A 22,165-nucleotide genomic window follows, 5' to 3' on the forward strand; every position below is an offset into this window, starting at 1 on the left:
TCAGAAATGGCCTTCTTCTAATCCTCCCTCTCCTGCCACTTTTAGAAATCTCTTACCAGATTTTCTGATGCCTTTGCATCTTGCTGAGGGCTTCTTGTTTGAAAACATAACAAGAGTCAAGAATGTAAAATAGCCTACATATTTTCCTTTTCTTTCTGTAAGCATTGTGTAAGTGTTACCCCTTTTGCTACAGCAATTTTGAGGTTTCAAGGAGCACTGAAGTTATTTTCCTTCAGTGTCATAAATCATCGATGGAAACGTTTATTCTGATTTAGGAGTGGATGAATGGGTGAGGGCAAAGAAGGATGTGTTGTCTATAAAACAAGCAACTAAAAGAGATATCCAGAAATCCTGAAGATCTGCAAAGGATTTAATGATTTGTGGAGACTCAAGAATGTGAGAGGCAGATTTTACTGGTATGTGTTGGCTAGCTTATTCCTTTTATGGTGTCTTTTTTGACTCTTCTTGCATGAATATATCTGCACTTATTGAATAGATTGTACTGTATAAACCTGAATGTACATATTATATTATACAAAGGCTTCTTATTATAACAATGGGACGACATACAGTACTCCCTGTTTTCAGGTGCGTGCATGTGAATGCCACTACGTATGTACATATTAAAGAGGGACAGGTTAGGAGATGTTGGCCAAAAGGAATACTGATTTCTTTTTCTTTTATTATTATTTTAGACTGAAGGTGAGAGTGACAGAAATTAAAGCCTAAAGAGTTTATATGTCAGTGCACTTATTGATATTATTTTAAACAAATGATTTCAGTTTTTCCTTTGTGTATGTATTATGTGTACTGAAAGAATAGAGAACTGAGATGTGAATATTTATTGCTTCTGATAAATTAAAGTGTCCTTGCAGTGACATTGGCTGTGTGTATTTTTTTTTTTTTTACTTGTTCAATGCAATCACATAGACCTATAGCTTAATAAGAATTTTCACTAGTTGCCCCATCTTGCACTTCTTTTTCCTATTGTATTTAGTTTTTCTTCATTTTTTTCATTGACTGTTGCAGCATCCTTGACTTTATTGAAAGCCACTTATGAAATAAATTGTATTAATAATAATGATAAGAATAAATTTTAATATTTTTTAATATTAGCTAATATTTTCTGAATATTTAAACATAAAGATATATCACTTGTTCCTGAAATATTTTTGTTTAATTTTCACTAATATAGGTCTACAAAACAAACATATTTTTCAAAGTTGTCTGCAAATGTGAAGTCCAAATATGAATATGGGGATTTTATGCAGAAATGAAATATACAAGCTTGTCAGTATGACCTTAAATACAGCTTATTTCTCTCTTTGTAGTTACAAAACTACAAATTTCATGTCACGACAGATTTTTGCATCACATTTGCACACAATAACACCTAAAAGCTCTGCAATTCCTTATTATGATTTTTTTTATTTATTAATTTGTCTAAGTGGTACAGTTATTATTTCTAAATCTGTACATTCTGATGCTGTCAGAATCAGAGATGAAAATAACACAATAATGAGCATCAGTGGCTATCCTAATATAATCAAGTAATCCCAAATAACAACAGTAAAACAGAAACTACAGATGTTTGATCATTTGATTTATTTCCTTTTTCTTTATTTGTAATTCTAATTGACATTAAATAGCCTTCATTCAACTTCTAAGAGCTAAAATCGTATGACGTCGGAGCAATTTGTGTACGTGGGTACTATATTCAGCGACAAATGTAAAGGGACGTGTGAAAAATTGAGGTTGTGCTTCGGTCGTGAGAAAAAACTAAGATGGCGTCTCGTCAAGAAAGATAGGATGGCCTGAGGAGAGTGTTAATGTTTGTCGGGAAATGATTGATAACGATATAGTTGATGAAGTGTGAAGCTCTCGTACACTCTGAAACGAACCTTTTCCATCAATGCTCAGCTCTTCGTCTGTTTGACAGAGTGGAATATATGGAGAAGTGAGGTTGAAAACGGTCAACTTTGCTAGCGACCGTAGCTAGCCAACTGGACCGAGCACAGCTGGCCAACGTTAGCTAACCACCAGACATCACAACAGCAGAGAAAGGAGCGCAGCCACCAGCCCTATCATACCCCAGGACATCGAGGTGTCTTTGGGTCAGTTTCAGGAATACAACAAAACTGAGTATTAGTTATTCTTGGTTCAGCACATGATATTATTTAGCACATATTTTCGTATCGTTAGATATATGGCTAACGGTGACTCGCTAGCTGAATGATAACGTCGACTCCAGTATGTAGGTTAGCTTGTCTGTGGTTGTGGTTTTGCTTTGGTTTACTTGACCAGTCAGTTAACTAACTACCGTTGCTTATTTGAGACGTGAGAGGCAATGGGTCTGGTTGAGGAAGAGTGAAGGCCTCGATGCTAATGTTAGCTGCAACAGCATTTTCGCGAATTAAAGCTCAACAATAGGCAAAAATAGACCACACTACAATTAGCTCTCCCGATCTGGAGAAATGAATGGCGTCTTGTTTGCGTATTCATTTAATCAAACTGAGTAAGGTTATTCTTTATTTTTCTTGTGGCTTTCTTTGGAAGGTAAGAGTAGTTTTAACCCATGTTCTCTTCAAGTTTAATAGCTTGTAGCTAACAGTTGTCAGCTGAGTCAGATGTACTGTTGATATAGGTTATGTAGCTAAACTGAGATATCAACGACATTGACTTTCTACAATTAATTAATTATGCTATTGTTGCTATTTGTCGGAGGAACACTTATTTGTTGCCATATACCAGCCCACCTGCATGTAGTGATGCCTTTATGGCCTTCTTTACCTTTGGGTTCATGGCCTTCACGCCATTGTTTGTTTGGAGGCGCATGAAGAATCAGGTAGAAGGAACACACGACACTGAATTCACTGTAACTCATTTTGATGTGATATGAAATTTATTAGGTATAATATAGGGAAAGAAAATCATTTTCTGTACATGTAATTGTTAAATCAGCCAGTGTGCATATTTTTAAATTCTGTTCAGAAATACTTCTGATCTTGTTTTTATATCAACTGATTATTGTTAAGCACAAGTGCTGAAAAAGCATCCCTTTAAAGTTTAGTTGTTTTTTTTGTTTGTTTGTTTGTTTTTTTTTACTCCCCAGGCCTTGTTGATATTTCAAGAGGAAAGCATTTGTTTTGTTGTGTCTGGTGATGGGGGAGGGGTTTTCAACAAAACCACTTCCATGTTACAAAAGCTCAATATTTTGGGTCCCAGCCTGCCTTATTTTTGACTGTTATTTATAAAGTGAAAAATGATCAAGCATTAAAAATGCATTAGAGCTGTTCTATAGTTCCTTGTCATCCTGGATATCAGGAGGTTTAGTAAAAGTGACTATATTTTGTCTTACCAGGAAGTAATGAAAAGGCAAGAATATACCTTATATTTGGAAATATGTTCTTCAGTATCTGTTGTATTTGGTTTACAAATAGTTACTTTTAAGTTTATTGGTTTTTCAAAGACATTGTGTTACCCTTAAATGCATTTTCTTAAGATGACATGGTTGTTCTGGACAATACATACTTCTCCAATGTGTCTTCTAAGAAGTTAGTGACCTAGAAATATATTTTTGCAATAGTGCCTTATTGTTAACTGTCTTATGTAGTTGTAGAAAATAGCTCTGAATTATGTGGTTGCCTCTCTCTGTTTTTAGGGCAATGGAAGGGGAAGAGTTCGTCCCTCCTCCGGAGTGTCCAGTATTTGAGCCGTCATGGGAGGAGTTCCAGGATCCTCTGGGCTATATTGCCAAGATACGTCCAATTGCAGAGAAATCTGGAATCTGCAAAATTCGACCTCCACCGGTAACTTTTTGTGCTTGTCATGTATTGACATCTTTTTTTTTTTTTTTTTTTTTTTTTTTTTATTTTAATGTGAAGATGTTGTTTCACTTTGCAGCATCGTTTCCCCATGTCATAAAGTTGACCAGTTTTATTAAAAGAAAAAAGCATTTAGAACATAAACATTTTTGTGTAAAAAGTTCATCTGTGTTGTATATGTTGCAAAATTACTACAATCTAGTGGACATCATGAAAAGTTAAAGATTGAAATGTTTTATCAAATGTCCAAGAGTCTCAATTATTTATTGTCAGAAATGGACATTTCCAAACATAATATGCTTTTTTTCATTAATGGCATATTGAGTCATAGTTAAAAGCAGCAAAAATTGGCAGACAAAATGCATTATGAAATGTGTTAACTGAGCACATTCCTGTACTGCTTTAGCAATGCCATTTACGTGATTTTTCTCCTTGTATGAATTTTCTCAATATAAAATCAAATTCAACCTTCTGATATTATTAAAGTGCAATTATTCAATCAGATATGTAAAATATCAATCAATTAGAACAGTTTTATAAGTATTTATTAGTTTCCTTTGCACATATCAGGATGGGTGTGTGAAGAATTGAAAAGAATGAAAAGAATTCCATTGCATATTTATTTAATTTCATCAGTCTTATTAAGGGCTGGGTGATATGGGAAAAAAAAATCATATCACGATAATTTTTTTCATATCAGATGATATCTATATGTGCCACGATATATATCAAATCACTATTTTTGTCAAGCTTAAATTTTCCGTTACTCATAAGTTAGTTGTGAAGACATCAGAAGGTTATTTTTGATTTAAATATGATTCATTTTCTGTCAGAGGTTGAACATGACAGATGTGCTGAAGAACATTATACAACTGTTTCAGATAAATAAAACAGGTACATATATTTAAAACTAAACTAAAAGTCTAGCTTTCAGGTTTTACAAGAGAACACAAACAAAACAGACCATTTTCATGAAACAATGCCAGGAGTATATACGTGAGGATGCGTTCCATAACTACTGTAACTGCCGTAAACCAAAAATGAAACTTGCCATGCTTTGAATGTCCACCTCCTGGCTTCCATGCCTCTGTTGTATGCCATGTTTTTTCATGTGAATGCGATAACTAGGACAGATTTAGTTCAATTTCTTATTCCTTGATAACCAACATAGGGGACCCCTAGTAGAAGAACCCTATCAATTTCAGCTTCACTATGAGTATTATAAGTCAACCAAATGGGGGCGCTTTAGTTGAAAATCTGGTTTTTGGAAGTAAATCACGCAATAATAGGCCAATTGAGATAAAAAAATTTGGTTCATATTGATCATCTTACAAATGTCCATTTTCTCGCAACCATCCAGAGTTCATATGGTGTCATTTTCATTCTCTAGGTGGAATTTTGTGGGGAAAAATTGGTTCTCTGACCATTATTCTGCCACTATCAGGTCGATGTAGCTCAAATTGAGTTCATATTGATTGTCTAACAATTATCTTTCTTCATGCCACTACCTTGAGTTCACATGATGTTGTATTTTGACACCAGGTGGTGTGTTTTTTCCAAATGGTTGGAGGATGCAGGTTAGGGAATGTTTGATAATGTTCGGAAAATATTAAATGAACAGTTATGGGTATTTCTATACAGTGTCACATTTCACATTAAATCTATCCACAATCTGCTTTCTGAATAACAAGTTAGTGTCTTTTGTACACTGTGTCCTTTATTTGCTTTATTGAGGGGAATTTTGGGGATATACCCTTGCTGTCGGCCCCCAACAGCGTAAGCCTCATTTATGCCTGAAGTAGAACCAGATTCATGACGCAAGATCATTTATATTTGTCATTTATATTTATATTTGATATTGATATTTGTCGTTGATCTATTGTATTGATAAAATCAGTAATACAGTAGGATTAGGTTATTAGTGTAGATGTTTAATTGCATGTTTTCATTCCTAAACAGGACTGGCAACCACCTTTTTCAGTGGAGCTGGATAGCTTTCGCTTCACACCACGTATCCAGAGGCTTAATGAGTTGGAGGTGAGTGACTTAGTTCTTTAATAATGTACCTTTAATGTTGTGTTTTGTTGATGACACTGAGGGAATAATAATGGGGTTTTTCGATTTCTTTCTCAAGGCGGAAACCAGGGTGAAGCTCAATTATTTGGACCGCATTGCAAGGTTTTGGGAGATCCAGGGATCCTCACTGAAAATCCCACATATTGAAAGACGCATACTCGATCTTTTCAGCTTGTCAAAGGTTAGTGTTAATTTAACTGTTGGACATTTGAAACTGCATTTAAACTTGAAATTAAGTTTAGTATTCGGACTAGTGTTGCCAATTTGTTGATAAATATGTGTTTTATTTCAGGTTGTGACTGATGAAGGAGGTTTTGAGATGGTCTGTAAGGAGCGGCGCTGGGCACGTGTGGCCCAGAGGCTTGGCTATCCTACAGGCAAGAACATAGGATCTCTTCTGCGCTCCCACTATGAGAGGATCGTCTACCCTTTCGAAATGTTCCAATCTGGTGCCAGCCTGCTGGTATAGTTTTATATGTTCATATTTATTTCACAAATTACGTTCTAATTTAGTCTTGGTTTGTCAGTGAAGACTAGCTCAGTTGGATGTGTAAAAACAATGTACACAGGATGACTGATGTGTTTTAATAGAGTTTCATCCAAAATTGCTTTTTAACTTTATTTGTAGCACTGCAAGCCAAAGCATTATGACGGAGAGGATGTGGACAAAGAGTATAAGCCCCACTCGATCCCCCTGCGGCAGTCTGTCCAGCCGTCCAAAATGAGCAGCTATGGACGCAGAGCGAACCGTTGCCAGCCTGATGTGAGTTGGAGAAGCTGTCTAATTTCTTAGTTTTATAACTTTATGATCAATAACAAGTTTTTTGTTTTTTTTCTTTTAAACCTTTTTCTTCATAGTTTAGTGTGATCCTGACTGCTTCAATTTGGCCCCAGGAAAGTGATTTAAAACTGAGCTGTTGCATAGTTGTCATATAACAGATGCTGGCCTTACAACACAGAAAGTCTTTTGTCATACAGAAAGTATTTTTGTTGTTAACATTTAATGGAAGCTTTTAGATTTTTAACTTAATTTTTTAAGTGAACCCTGCCTGTAGTACAAGTTTTTCCAGGATGCACATAATATTTTGTGAAATGTTCTCTTTATTGGCTATAAATGAAATTCTATTAATAAATTCAAACCACACTTTGCACAAAAAATGCCTTTTAATTACTATCCATACCAGAGTATGTTTTACACAGTGTGATTAAAACTAGCTTAGCCGATTTTCTAGGATTTATGTAATATTCATCTCAGTATTCACAACTGATAAATATATGGTGTTTGGTCTGAATTGAACAGTAAATTAGATAGGCTGCATGCCTCTTATATGCCATCTTATAACCACTGACTTTCAGTTCTGTATAATAGCATATTATCTACTGTATCAGTCAAATGACACCTGCAACCACTATCTGTGGAAAAAAATCTTTGTGATTCAGAAGACTACAGTTTTGATGGGTATACTATATTTCAGCATACTAACAGTGGTGTTATGGTTATCCATGTGCCCTCGTGCTTCGCTTAGAATGTGGCGACTCAAAGATGTGATAATTCACTTAATGCACATCCCAGCTTGCTTACTGTCTGTCTGTCCATGCTGCTTTGCTTGACCCTGATGTTACGGCTCTCTGCTTTGTGATCATCACAGTCCTACGTTGCCCTCAGCTTTGTTTCCTTCATTGTCTATTTTTCATCTTCCAAAGACACATAATATTCATTCAGTGATATCCATGTTAAAATCCACATCTTTTTTCCATTCATGCCCCCAGTGTTCAGCACCAGCCTGCATCCTTGTTTATACATTCTCATTTACAAAACTAATCATGCTCCATTTTCTACCCTAACCACTTGATGTTATGTTGACCTACTCATTAGACTTTGAGTACGTCATCAGAGGATTTTACCCAAACCTCTGTTATTGTCAGTGGTTCTCTTGATTTTTACAGTAGGTATATACTAAATACAGATTTTTGAGAGTAGATTATCTTAAGATATAACAGCTATAAGAAATAGACCTTCATTTAACCTCCTTTACATTTGGTATTGCTTTTTATTTTATTTTTTGCTCCCATTATTAAAGGACACTAGAGGTCTGACTTGGCCTCGTTAAAATTCTAGTCAGAATTGTATTTTACAGTATAGAGATTAACCACGACCTATCAAGGATGTAATTTAAGATCTAACAAACTTTTATTTGGGTTGTTTGCATTGCTGGACTAAAGTATTCTTTAGCAATGCTCCATTTGCTAAGGATTTTGTGTAATGACAAACTTATTAGCAAACACAAATTCCCCCATTTCACACCAAAAAACCTGTCTGTTTGTGACCGGGGTTGCATTATTCTAAAGTGAATTTTTTGTGCAACAGCTTGCACACTGGTCAGTAAACAGGTTTATATAATTTTACCAGTAATTTCTAAATGATAAAGTTTGATATTTTACTCAAAGCTTTAGATCTTTGGGATTTTCCTCTTGGGAAATTAAAGGTCCTGTATATATTGTGACCTTTGTTTTATTATGTGTCCCAGTTATATTTTTCCCTCAACTATTCTAGCTCTATTCTCTCCAGGATCTCTCCCTCCCTCTTTCATCTCCTTTTTCCTCTTGTCTTAGTTTATTGTTGCTGTTATTGTCTCCCCTTGCAGGGTCCAGAGGATCTGGCCCCACATCCTCTCACCACTGGCTCTCAACTCATCTCTGCGGTACTGCCTCTTGAGCAAATGAGCTCACCTTCTGCCCCGCCCTCTTTCTGCCTCTTTCCCTTGACCACTTAACCCTTTATGAAATTGTCTAGATGTGTGTTGTTTTTTATTCTTTTTGTTTTTAATTGACCACAAACATTTCCATTAACATGCAATCATACCTGTTCTCTCACAAATTCTCAGTCGAAGTGTGGCCAGCAGTAATGGTCACATTTTGGTTGCATACATGTTGACATTAAAAAAAGGCACGATATTATGTAATTGGTGCTTATTCTTAGATCACAGTTATCTTTACGATCTAAACCAGACACTGAAAATATCCTTACTTATTAGTCTGTCTTTGGTTACTTCTTATTTTTCGGTAATGTATGCTCTTTCTTCAGTTTTCAGGCTGTTATATCAGATTAATTTGGTGGACCACAGTGTTTTGTTGAGGAACTGTATTTTGTGGCGTTGTCAGTGAATTCCTAGGGATAATAACCATTTTAAAATCTTAATGTAATAAATGGGAAAGAGTGCTCCACATATAGGCATATATTGAGGTGAATTGAAATTCATGTGACATTTATATTTCAAAGGTCCTTAACGGAGCAGCTCATTCTAGATCTTTCACTTGTCATACATCATTAGTGAGACTGTTGTAGATTTCAGCTTTTTTTCTTTCACTTACACTCACATCTTCTTTGGTGGTACTTGGCTTAAAATGCTTTGGTGCTGGGCTGTCAGTGTGCCTTTTCTCTTTGCTGTCCTACCTTGCTGCCTACTCGCTACAGCAACTGTCAGTGTGACTGCATCTGTTCCCTTTGAGTACAGTCATACTGAAGAGACATGTAGGTTCTATTTACAGATTCACAGACGTTTGGAAGATGGTGGTTAAGTGTTGTCTTTTTCTAACACATGTATATCATTGGCATCACAAGCTGGATTTCTACCCTCTTTGACAATCTGGCTATGTTCACTTGCATTTCAGTTTTATTAACTGTGCTTTAAGTCTTCATTTGCATGGGTGATTTGTCAACAAATTTAGTTTTACCAGGATCTACTGTGTTTTGTAAGTGGGACAAGCTACATCACCATGACAGTTATAGGTGGTTGTACTTGGAGGCTGCAAAGTCTTATTCCATTATCCACTAAAGCTTCAATATTTTTCCTGGTCATATTTTAGTGAAGTAATTTATCTTGCCTAGGTTTTTTTTTTTTTTTTTTTTTTTTTTCTTCATCATGATATGTACAGACTTTTTTTGGCTGTGAGTGCAATTTGTGTCTGAATCACACACCATTTTTTAGGGACACAGCTGATATGAACAACTGTTTCAAAGAACCAAATGAATTACCAGAGTGTTATTATAGAAACAATTAAAACACTTACTTACAGATTCTTCTAAAGGATGAGATCAGTTTCTTCTAAAAGTCAATGTTACTTGTACTAAGATAATGGGCAAATCAGGGTAGTAAATAATACCCTTGAGTAGTGGTCAGAACATACTAGCACTTATAGAAATGAGAAAGTGATGATGAGTGCTGTAGTTGTAGAGTCCAAGCAGTTTTGAGATCAAGTCAAAAATTGGGAGGAAGCCTGTGCAGTGTCTGATTCGTAATCTTCACACTTCATTAAAAGTGTTTGCTGTCAAGTAGCCACTGTAACTTGGTACAGTCCAGCCCAAATAAAATGCAAACCCATAAATGTTACAAAATCTAAAACAGTAACATTTTTAATTATGAAAACTGTATTTTTGTGCTTTGTTGGTTGTGGTTTAAGTCTCCAAGTGCTGATGTAATGGGAAATACAACTCCAAATTTGTGAAACACAGGCATGAATCAGAGGGCATCCCCGATACTTTAAGACAGGATGGTTCAACTGTGGGAGGTTGTCACACTGATGCAATTATTCTTGCTAGATAAATAGTAGAACGGTTATTTTCACACAAAGAAAATCAACAGCAATGTGTGATTGCATGTATTTAATTGATCAGTGCAGTCTCTTACTAGGTGTCAATGTACCTGCTTTGTCTATGAACATTGAGAAGGGTTCATTCATTTTATTCATACATAAATATTTAGAGTTTGCCCTTTGCTGAAATTAATTTATAAATGTATTTTTATTCTTGACATTAGACAGCTGACAGAATACCTCATATATAAAATTATTTTTTGCTTTCCGTATGTGTTCAGACTCTTATGCAGAATTTAATAAAAATCAGGATTTTTGTCGCCAAAATGATATCTTGGATTTCTTCACCTAACTGTATGGTTGCAGCTACTGGTGATTTTTTTATTTATTTATTTATTTTTAAATGGTGGTGGGTCCTAACCTTCAAGCTTTTTACTGTGAAGATAACTTTCCTTACTTTTCTAACCTAGTATAACCCCCTTTGTGGCACATTGCTATGCTCTTATGTTTCAACCATTTGTTCTGCATTTGGCCGACACCCTTGCTTTGCTTTGTGTGCTTTGGAACATACATTCTCTTGATGTCTTCTTGATGAGTATTGACTTTTCTCCTCAGCCTGAACCTACAGAGGAAGATATAGAGAAGAACCCAGAGCTCAAGAAGCTGCAGATATATGGTGCAGGGCCTAAGATGATGGGACTTGGACTAGTTGCTAGAGACAAAGGCATGAGGAAGAAAGGTAAGTTTGATCACTGACGCCTCAAATAAGCATCTTTTCAGACCAAACCAGCAAGAACGGTAATGGTTAGAAGACTAAACTTTCATATTCCAGAAATATTTTGATCATACTTCAGAAATTATTTAAAACAAGCAAGACAACCCCGTTCTTAAGATTACTAGACTACATATCATCGGTGTTGAGGTAGACAAGCAAAGGTATTTTTAATTCTCAAGAATTCCACCTCCAGGTCTGAATACTTCTTGTTCTTCTGATCTTTTAGACGATCTGCCTCAGACTGTTACCGTCAGGGATAATGTGTCTTCTGGTCCTGGTGATATCTCAGTCAAAGGGGAGCCACTGGAGTCTCAGGAGAGGGGGATTGAAGAAAGCACATCAAGCCCTCAACTGCCTCCCTCTAGCATCACAGTCAAGGCAGAAGTAAAGAAGGAAGAACCAGGGGAAGAGTATAAGAAACACAAAGATGAGGAGGAGGGTCCTTGCACCAAAATGACCATGAGGCTTAGACGCAACCTCAACAACCCGCAGTGTGTAAGTATGCTTAAGCACTTAACTTACGATTATCAAAGCATATAATAGCCTCATTGTTTGTATGTGTATATTTTACTTTGTGTGATGGAGTTTTGTGGGGGTTCTTTTTGTTTTTTTGTCTTTAAGATTATTTGTGCTCATATTTACCTTTGGGCTCAATAAGTACTATGTATAAACCTGGTGTTAGTTTTTTTTTTTAATGTTAATTCGTTTTATGTGTTTTTGTCTTACTGTGTGACATGTAAAACGATAAAATTTATAAATGAAGTAAAAAAAGAAAAAAAAGAACATGGAATACCTTAAAAAAAGCATACTTCTGATGCTTCCCAGAGAAGAAACTTGAGCTACTGCCTAATCCAGTTATGTTTAATATCTGACACCACCCTGAACATGACACTCTGTTACTGTTCTGTTCTTAAATATGGTTACCATTCTTTCTCATGTTTTTTTAATAGAAAGATGGCTGTTGAAGACATTCAGGCTTTCATCCTGATATATATTCAATGACATCTACTTATTTTTCAAAGGTGGACTCTTTTGTTTGTCGTATGTGTGGTCGTGGAGATGATGATGAGAAACTCCTGCTGTGTGATGGCTGTGATGATAACTACCACACCTACTGCCTACTGCCCCCACTCACTGATCCACCTAAAGGCAACTGGCGGTGCCCTAAATGTGTGGCTGAAGTAAGTAATGTTTAAAAGCATCTCATTGTGTCTGCAATCTTATGTTTTTTTTGTCATTTTTCTTACTCACCATCTCTTTATCTCTAAAGGAATGCAAAAAGCCTGCAGAAGCATTTGGCTTTGAACAGGCCACACGTGAATATACTCTGCAGAGTTTTGGGGAAATGGCTGATGCTTTTAAAGCAGATTACTTCAACATGCCTGTCCATGTAATTGCACCTACATTACCTTTTCACTATGAAGCATATATTTTGCCCTGGATGATGATAGTTTGAGAGACTAATCTCAAACTTGTGCATGGTTATTTATGTAGATGGTTCCCACTGAGCTTGTGGAGCGTGAGTTCTGGAGGCTTGTCAGTAGTATTGAGGAAGACGTGACTGTTGAGTATGGAGCAGACATACACTCCAAAGAGTTTGGCAGTGGGTTCCCAATGAACAATGGCAAGAGGAAGCTCACAGAGGAGGAGGAGGTGCGTTCATTGTTATTTTCATTCAGTACTTGTTGAACTCATTGTCAACATCAAAAGCCAGAATCTCCCATCATAGATATGAGATGACAATTAAAAAAATAGAAAATGGAAGTTCACATAAAATAAATGTCCACACAGATCACCACATGGCTTTCTGCTGGTGTGTAATGCAACTGTATGACTCTTAAGAATGTATTTCTATTCTATTTGTATTTCTATTTCTATCAAGTTATCCTTGCTGAGTTTCGCAGAAACATCCTTGCACATCCACTAGTAATGTTGAGCATTTGTTGATAATTACTAGCTACCTGTATGAGACGTGGTGACAAACAAAGAGTCAAAACTGTTTTGCTATCTTTTAACATTTTTCTAGGGACTTTATGGCAATTTCAATGGACTGAAAATTAATCTGTATTGTGTAAGAAACAAGAATATCTTGCATAAAGAATTTGAAATCAGTCAAAAATTATATAAGCTAGAAAGCACTGAAGTCTTTTATTAGGATGTCACCCATTTAGTCATTTTTAAGTCTGCTTAGGCAACAGCAAGACTGTTTTCTTTTTAATTATTGCCTATGCTTAACTAGTAAAGCTATGCATAACTGAAAATACTCGATAACAAAACTAAAACGTGTTTTTTTTGTAATATATATATGTATATGTGTGTATATATATATATATATATATATATATATATATATATATATATATATATATATACATATATATATATGTGTGTGTGTGTATGTATAGATAGATAGATAGATAGATAGATAGATATTGTATGAAGTTGTTCCAGAATTTTGCTAACTGGTTCTGTGTTGTTTTCTGTCTTATTTCTTCTTTTCCCCCCCTGACAGGAATATGCTCGTTCTGGCTGGAACTTGAATGTGATGCCGGTGCTGGAGCAGTCACTTCTGTGTCATATTAATGGTGACATCTCTGGGATGAAAGTTCCCTGGCTCTATGTCGGCATGGTGTTCTCTGCTTTCTGTTGGCACATTGAGGATCACTGGAGTTACTCCATTAACTACCTGCACTGGTATAGAATGCTTATTAAGTACTTAGTTTGGTGTTAACACTGTATGTTGTAGGTTAAATGATTGTATCTTTTAATGTTGTATAGGATGATGTTGGGTGAAGTTGAACTTTGAACTGAAATATTTTTGTTGTCCACTTCATCTATGATTTCCAGGGGTGAACCCAAGACTTGGTACGGCGTTCCCTCTGTGGCTGCAGAGCGATTGGAAGAAGTGATGAAAAAGCTCACACCAGAGCTGTTTGAGTTTCAGCCAGATCTTTTGCACCAACTGGTCACCATCATGAATCCCAATATCCTCATGGCTCATGGTGTACCGGTTAGTTTCACATTAACACGTGCACACAGCAGAAGTACTTTTTACTGACTTTTACTGACAGTTGTGTTTCTGATTGGCAGGTTGTGCGCACAAACCAGTGTGCTGGTGAGTTCGTTATCACCTTCCCCCGAGCTTACCACAGTGGCTTCAATCAGGGATACAACTTTGCTGAAGCTGTCAACTTCTGTACTGCAGACTGGGTACGTCTGTGCACTCTGTCTGACTCAGTGTGTCACACAGTCTTCAGCACTGTATGTACAGTATGATTTACACCATGCTTTTCTATTCTCCACAGCTGCCTGCTGGTCGGTCCTGTATTGAACATTACAGGCGTTTAAGGAGGTATTGTGTGTTCTCCCATGAGGAGCTCACCTGTAAAATGGCTGCTTGCCCAGAGAAACTCGACCTGAACCTGGCTGCAGCTACCCACCGGGAGATGTTTATTATTGTCCAAGAAGAGAGGAAGCTGAGGAAGGGTCTGATGGAAAGGGTGAGACACAGGAATTGATCTTAATATGTCCATTTTCTCCATCATCTCTTGATAATATGTGCGAGTGGATAAGACTTCAAATTAGTCCAGTGCTACATTTGTTGGGCATTATGATGTTTTTTTATTTCCATGTGAAATTAAAACTGTGTTGTACCTGCAGGGCATCACTGAAGCAGAGAGGGAGGCATTTGAGCTGTTGCCTGATGATGAAAGACAGTGTGATAAATGCAAAACTACATGCTTCCTTTCTGCTCTTGCCTGCTCAAACTGTCCAGAGCGGCTGGTGTGTCTCTATCACACTCAGGACCTGTGCAACTGCCCCACTGACAAACTCTACCTCAGGTATTGACGGTTTGTGTAACAGTGTGTGTCCATGCTTTGCAATGTGTAATCGGCCATGAATAGCCAAAAAATATGCCTAAGCTGCTGTTATTCCTTCACACTGCAGATACCGATACACTCTGGATGAGTTGTTAGCCATGTTACATCGATTAAAGGTTCGATCTGAGTCCTTTGATTCCTGGGCCAACAGAGTAAAAGAGGCACTGGAGCAGGAAGAGGGGAACAAGATTGGTAGGAAATCTCCCTAAGAGAATGATTTTTGGATTCAAAATCTGTTTTGAAAGGGCATTGTAAGACCAGATGACTGCTACTTTGCAGTGACCGATGACCTGGAGATGCTCAAGATGGAAGCTGCAGAAAAGAAATTTCCAGACAACGAGCTTCTCCGCAAACTCAACACTGTTCTTAAAGACATAGAGCACTGCCAAAGGACAAGTACTGAACTTCTCAGTGACTCAGAGAACAGGTAAATAGATATGTTTATTAAATAGAAAGAGCTAACATTTACACTGCCTGCTCAGTTTTAATGGATTTTGTTTTGCTTTGTATTAGTGAAAGGAAGATGACTTTGGCAGAGCTGAAGTCTTTGGTGGAGACGATGCAGAACCTGCCCTGTGTGATGAACCAGTTGGAGGAAGTGCAGGTACAAGAAAGTACATGTCGGAGAGTTACTTTTTTCTTAGATTTAATCCCTTTTCATATATGTACTTGGATTCCAACTTATTTGTAATGAAATCTAATGTACTTGAAGACTAAGTATCAAACATTTCCTACAGACTCTTACCATAATAGTCTTTCTCAGTTATCACCTCTGACCTTCTGTCAGTGTGCGGTGGTGTATTTACCTGCAGAGCCCCTGTCCTCTGCCTGTACTTCTATTTTCCTCTTGTTTTACAATTTTTGGGACATTTGTGGATGAAACAATATTAAAAGTAAGCAACTCTGGTTATGCAGCTCATTCCTTGTTCCATTCGTCTCACTTACTGCACAGTTAATTCTAAGAAACAAAACTGAGCAAAACACACACATCCACACAGACCTTTTAGCATGTTGACAAGACACACATCAGAAATGAGGAAACTTGTACCTCAGCTGTATTTTGCCTTTAGAACAGTCTCATTGTGTTTTTTTATTGTACCCCAGCCTGCACATAAATATACCAGGAATTCCTTCCATCTGTCTGTCCAAAATTTTTGTCCAATCCATTTCTCAGACACTGTTCACCTGGTGCTGTTTAAATTTGACACACATGTTCTTTACCACTGAGAGAGGTGCAGTGAACAGTGTGATGGCTGAATTTCAAGTTTTTCTTTTTTTTTTTTTTTTTTTTGAAAGTTTTTTGAAAGTTTTTGAAGAGATTGAAAGTTAAGACTCAAAGTGAATCCCTGGGTAGGCAGGGTATCAGTGAGCAGGAGGGGCAAAATGTTGTGTCACTGTTGTGTATTAGAAGGCTTCGCTTGTGTTTTCACTTTTGACAACTATGACAGAATCAGGATGTAATGTTTATTTTTCTCTTTCTCTTTCACTCTTTTATTTTTTTTTTTTTCCATCTAGTCTATTTATTACTTGGGACACCACTCTTGTTCCCTCTTTCTCTAAGAAGGTGTTTGGTTTGAATAGTTCTGTTTACAAACACAAGCAAGAAATGTGACACACTTGGCTTTTTTTGCTGAACAGTTGCATTCTTGATGCGCTTAAGCATTTACCCTGTATTTGTCTTCAAGGCTGTTCTGCAGACAGTGGAGGCTTACCAGACCCGAGCTCAAGCACTGGTCAATGATAAAGACTGGAGGAGGGACTCTCCTCCACCTGAGCAGTTGCAGACCTTGTTGGAGCAGGGGGGCAAACTGCCTGTTGTGGTGCCAGAGTGTGAATTGCTTGAAGGCCTGCAGGAGCAGGGCCACTGGCTGGCTGATGTACGACGTACCTTGGGAACAGAAGGCGGGGAGAGGCAAGAGGTGACTTTGGTCGTGTTGAGGAATCTGATGGAAGCAGGCTGCAATGTGCCCCAGAGTGTGTCTGTAGAGACGGCAATGGCTGAGCTTCAGGAGCTGCTCACAATAGCAGAACGCTGGGAAGAGAAAGCACAGATCTGTCTGGAGCAAAGGTACTACAAATGAAATGAACATTTCTGTCAGCATCAGTTGCCTTAGGCATTTCTCTGCTAGTCTGTTGTGCAGGGAAGATGCCCAGGTTTCTTTAACATGATTTTGTGTTCTTCAGGCAAAAGCACCCTCTATCCACCCTAGAGGCAATAGTAAATGAAGCCCAGCTGATTCCTGTTAAGCTGCCCAACATCTTAGCTCTACAGGGCTGTCTGACCAGAGCACGGGCCTGGGTAACAGATCTGGAGGAAATCCAGGTGACCAACAAAACCCTTTCAAGTCTTCTCTTTTTTCATTTTGTGAATTACTGCTTTTGCAAATGTCCTTTTTTTATCATCTGTTCATTTGTGTGTTGTAGAATGGGGAGCATTACCCATGTCTGGATGACCTGGAGGGTCTTGTGGCGATTGGAAGGGACTTACCTGTATTTATGGAAGAACTAAGACAGCTGGAACTGCAGGTCGCTAGCGCTCACTCCTGGAGGGACAAAGCCAGCAAAACCTTCCTGAAGAAGAGCAGTCAACATAGTCTGCTAGAGGTGAGCAACTTGAAGAAAATATTCAAGTTAGCCTGTTGCTACAAACTGATTTTCAATGGTCTGTTTAAATTGGTTCATTAAATTTAAGTGCTCACATCTCTAATTTGACATGAATATGCATTAAATTGAACTGTTGTCATATAGGTTTTGTGTCCATGTGCAAAAAGAAGAGAGAGGCGAGATGAGACAGAGCCACTGGATGATCCATTGGATGATTCAGATACCAACACTTTGGGCCTCTCTGCTCAGGACCTGAGAGACCCAGCAGCTATTGTGAGTTTATAGGTCATGTCATTGTTTTGTTTTTGTTTTTTTAAGGATTAATTCTGTTTTAATTTTCTCAACAATATGTGTTTATTTCATGACTCTTCTTTCCTTTCCTATTCTCTAGGTGATGGCCTTCAAAGAAGGGGAGCACCAGGAAAAGGAGGCAACACTGAAGTTACAGAAAACAAACATGTGTAAGTCTGGACTTAATGCTTCAAGTTACAAAGAGGACAAAGAGAATGGGGATTGGGACAGCGCCATGGAGACGGACACATCCAGCCACTCAGAGAACTCTGTTAAAGAGAATGGTAACAGTAACCACACTCCTCAGTCTGTGTGTGTGTGTGGTGGGCAGCCCCGTGCCCCTCAGCTCCGCTGCCATCTGTGTAAGGACTGGTTCCACGGTGGCTGTGTTCCATTCCCTTCCCTGCTTCCCTCCTCTGAAGTATCTGTTAACCCCCTCTGCTGGTGGGACTGGGACTCCCGTTTCTTATGTTCACAATGCCAGCGATCACGGCGCCCACGCCTCGAGACTATCCTGGCATTACTTGTTGCCCTGCAGAAGCTGCCAGTGCGTCTCCCTGAAGGAGAAGCATTGCAGTGTCTCACAGAAAGGGCCATCACCTGGCAAGGCAGAGCTAAGGAGGCACTGGAGACTCCAGAGCTGCAGCAGGCACTTCAGAGGCTGCAAGAACTCAAAGAGACTCTGAGCTGTGAAGGAGACAAAGGGGGAGGTATGGAAAAGGAACCAGAAGGGAGCTCAGTAATTGTTTTGTCCGACTCTGAGGGAGGAGAAGGAGAAGATGGAGTCATTGATCTGACAGAAGACAGTCCACAAAAAAAGAATGCCAAGCCAAGCAACGGCACTCAGGTTAACACCCATTTCTGACTCGCTTTAGGATTTAACAAAAACTTTAAACTGTCCAGCTTATTAAACAACCTTGATGTGTGTCTACTGGATGTCTATGTAAACATATCGACCTCATCTGTTTCCCTACAGGCGGCATGTGAAAATGGCGTCCATAAGAAGTCAAATGTTACAGGTGAGATTGTGTGTTCATTTTCAGATTAGCTTTACAAAGCTGCTGGGCATCATTTCCTGATCAGTGTTTTCTCTCTCTACACATGCTCTCAGGTGTGGGGTCCCTGCTGCCCCTGCTGCCTTTGCTAAAAGGTCAGGTGGTGGAACTCTCCCCAGCCACCAGGGTCCAGCTGGAGGAGCTGCAGCTGGAAGGAGATCTGCTGGAGGTGTCTCTGGACCAGACACAGACCATCCACAGAGTCCTTCAGGCTACTTCTGTTCCACCCAGAGAAGCACTGCACACACTTATTCAGGTCAGACAAACCGAACATGAGCTTTGAAAAATTTGGCAGTTTAGAAACAAATGGCAAAATGAAATGCAGTGGTTTGATCTTTTTGACATGGGATCATGCTGGAGGTTTACACATAAGTGTGCTGGCCAATCATTCATATCTATTGTACCTGATATGATGAATCCACATTTGTTGTCTATGATAGTTGCAACAAAATATACAATGCTTTTTTTGATTTGATGCAAGAGGTGCCTTTAATTTGCATTTTCAGAGCAGCAAATTTCAGTTGGGCCAAATGCAATATCTCTATCCCAGGAGTTGCATTTTTTTATTAAGGAAAAATGTGTCACAACATACTATTAGAAATGAAGCAGATTGTCCTTTAAGGAACACATCTTTCTAGCATGGACGCCAAGAAAAAAATCCCACCATTTTCACTATTATGTGCAAAAATTACCAGTACTTCAGACTCATATCTGTCTAAATAATCCACTATCTTTCAGTTCTACTTGAGGTTTTTTGTTTTTTTTTTTGTACCAAGAACCAGAGGTGGGAAATCCCAGCTCCACAGACTGAAAGTCCTGTCATGTTTTGGTTCTACCTGTTCACTTAACAGGTCCATTGATTATCCCATCTACCTGGATGAGGAGTTGTGCTCATCAAAATGGGCTGGTTCAGTGAGTGGTTGGAACAAATACAGTCATGGAAAAAATTATTAGACCTCCCCTTGTTTTCTTAAATTTGTTGTTTATTTTAATGCCTGGTACAGTTAAAGGTGCATTTGTTCAGACATATATAATGATAACAACAAAAATAGCTCATAAGAGTTTCATGTAAGTGCTCATATCTAGCCATTTTCCATGTTTTCTTGATAATAACCAAAATCATTTAAGTTCTTACATCAATAGCTATAGCATTGTACTACCAAAAACAGTGCTTTTAGGCATTCCATGTTTTCCTTTGTCTCTTTTAGTCACATGATACACACAGGAGTTGGTACTTGATTGCATAACCATTGTTTTTGGTGACTTTTGATGGTCTAATAATTTTTTCCTCAACTGTGTATGGCAGGATTTTTACTTTATGGAGCTGGGATTTCCCACCTCTGCCAAAAACCTCTGTTGCAGCAGACATTTGACTTGAGGCAAATAATGTGTAATTGGTATCATTAAAAAAGTTTTGTGCCATTTAGATTGATTTCAGAGAATTGAATCCTGCGTCCTTATTCAGTGAGTTTTGAGGTAATTGGATAGAACAACTATGTTTAATTTTATCAGGAACATATGTAATACCTTAGCCTACGTCAACACACCAAAAATGCAAACCTTGAAAATTGAACACTTTTTCTTTTGGTATTGAAAATTACAAAATGGCTGGCTGTGCTGTAATGTTAGATCATGTTTTCGCTTTTATCATCTAATTTTTTTGATTTGTTGTTTTCCTCTTTCTGTCAGATTGAGCTTGAAGAGCAGCGGCGAAGCGGCCGCGGACGGACCAAGGACTCCAAAAGGAAGAGGAAGAGCCACAGAGGCGGTGGGGAAGGGGCACCAGCTGGGGCAGTTGATGCCTCCGAGTCAAAGAAAACCTGTCCTCTTAACCACAGCCCCTCCCCTCATTTAACGGTCCAGACCCACCCAGAGGTAGGCAACCGTCCACTGGGGCTTCAATGTAATGACTTTTTAAGCTAAGTATTTTAAACCTGGAAATAGAAAGGTGACATTGTTCTTCTTTTTTTTTCAGATATTGTGATATAGTCCACGCTGGAGCTCTGTTAATAGGATAAGTTTGGGACAGAGCAATGTGTGCCAGAAGACAGTGTCAAGTTAATGAAAGATGCAGGACATTCCCATGTACCCTGCCTCCCTCCCATCCCCTTTACTCATGCATCACACACTAACAGAGTGATGACTCCTCCTCTACACTCCATGTTCTTATCCTTAACTCCGTCATAATCTCACTCATCTCATTTTTCAGCCTCACTGTCTTATTCCATCTTTATGCTCCACCTTCCCCCAACCTTTTTCCCTGTGAACATGTTAGGACTATGTTGGACCGATGTGGGACTTACCGTAATAGGAGTGTCTTTGGTCTTGAGTTGTCTCTGAGGTCAGTCAGTATGCTATGTTATCCCAACTGTATTAAATGCTAGTTCGTCTCGGCGCGGGCTGTTGCAGTTTCACTTCACTTGAGCCCACCCGTCGGAGTTGGAGAGACGATGGGGGGCTTTATAGACAGATGTGTTTGGGCGTGAGTCTCGGAGCTTAAGTACAGCAGAACATTTTGCAGCTGATCTTAGGAAACAGCACCGTGGTCACACTTTCTTTTTTTAGTTGTAAGGAATCTTGTGTTTGATGCTGTTTTGAGGAGACATGCATTTTGAATAAACTGAGAAAATTTTGGGAAGTGTTAAAAACAGGCATTCATGTTTTTGGTGCTACTTTCCCAAAAATATCTGTACCTCTTGGCTTTGTCTTTCTCCTTCCTCCCCATTATATTTTATTTTATTTTTTTAAGCTTCCATTCTATAGACAACATGTTTTATTTCTTTCAATATGACCTATTCTTTGTTCTCTCTAAGATTAAGGTAACTTCACTGTAACTCACTTTTGTCAGTTTTATTTTGTTCTCTGGGTTCAAATGATTATTATTATATTATTATTATTATTATTATTATTACTATTATTATTATATTATTGATATTGCAGACACACAGTTGTCGTGAGTTTGTGTATAAAATTTACATTTTAATGTTGCTTTTGTTTCTTTTCACTCTTGTTAGAAAATAAAAGTTTAGAATTGTTTAGGATACATTGACTCATTATTTATCACCT

The 22,165-nt window shown here is 38.1% G+C and overlaps 1 protein-coding gene across 2 annotated transcripts; it reads left to right on the plus strand.

The window, feature by feature from the left end:
- The first annotated feature begins 1,766 nt into the window (after nucleotides 1-1,766).
- Nucleotides 1,767-22,133, plus strand: kdm5c (lysine demethylase 5C). 2 transcript variants are annotated; one of them, XM_030137794.1, is made up of 29 exons: nucleotides 1,767-2,114; nucleotides 3,662-3,809; nucleotides 5,784-5,861; nucleotides 5,959-6,081; nucleotides 6,193-6,363; nucleotides 6,529-6,663; nucleotides 8,546-8,602; nucleotides 11,109-11,232; nucleotides 11,495-11,763; nucleotides 12,291-12,449; nucleotides 12,539-12,658; nucleotides 12,763-12,921; nucleotides 13,781-13,962; nucleotides 14,116-14,278; nucleotides 14,359-14,478; nucleotides 14,574-14,768; nucleotides 14,929-15,110; nucleotides 15,217-15,341; nucleotides 15,429-15,576; nucleotides 15,663-15,753; nucleotides 16,835-17,217; nucleotides 17,334-17,472; nucleotides 17,574-17,753; nucleotides 17,898-18,026; nucleotides 18,145-18,891; nucleotides 19,021-19,063; nucleotides 19,156-19,355; nucleotides 20,789-20,974; nucleotides 21,075-22,133. In XM_030137794.1, exons 2-29 carry the CDS (start codon nucleotides 3,666-3,668, stop codon nucleotides 21,081-21,083), a joined length of 4,761 nt encoding a protein of 1,586 aa, XP_029993654.1. In that variant the 5' UTR covers nucleotides 1,767-2,114; nucleotides 3,662-3,665; the 3' UTR covers nucleotides 21,084-22,133. The 2 variants fall into 2 exon arrangements, with proteins under 2 accessions (XP_029993654.1, XP_029993655.1); XM_030137795.1 differs by lacking the exon at nucleotides 8,546-8,602.
- The last annotated feature ends 32 nt before the right edge of the window (nucleotides 22,134-22,165 follow it).

Source organism: Sphaeramia orbicularis, chromosome 7 (genome assembly GCF_902148855.1).
Source record: "Sphaeramia orbicularis chromosome 7, fSphaOr1.1, whole genome shotgun sequence".
NCBI classification, from domain to species: Eukaryota; Metazoa; Chordata; class Actinopteri; order Kurtiformes; family Apogonidae; genus Sphaeramia; species Sphaeramia orbicularis.

What these genes read in the sequence shown, in the direction of transcription:
- kdm5c (XM_030137794.1), top strand. Translation starts at nt 3,666, where the DNA reads ATGGAAGGGGAAGAGTTCGTCCCTCCTCCGGAGTGTCCAGTATTTGAG. An exon ending in GCTCTCAACTCATCTCTGCG is followed by an intron (nt 8,603 to 11,108) that starts GTACTGCCTCTT and finishes TTTTCTCCTCAG; the next exon opens with CCTGAACCTACAGAGGAAGA. An exon ending in CAGATCTGTCTGGAGCAAAG is followed by an intron (nt 17,218 to 17,333) that starts GTACTACAAATG and finishes TGTGTTCTTCAG; the next exon opens with GCAAAAGCACCCTCTATCCA.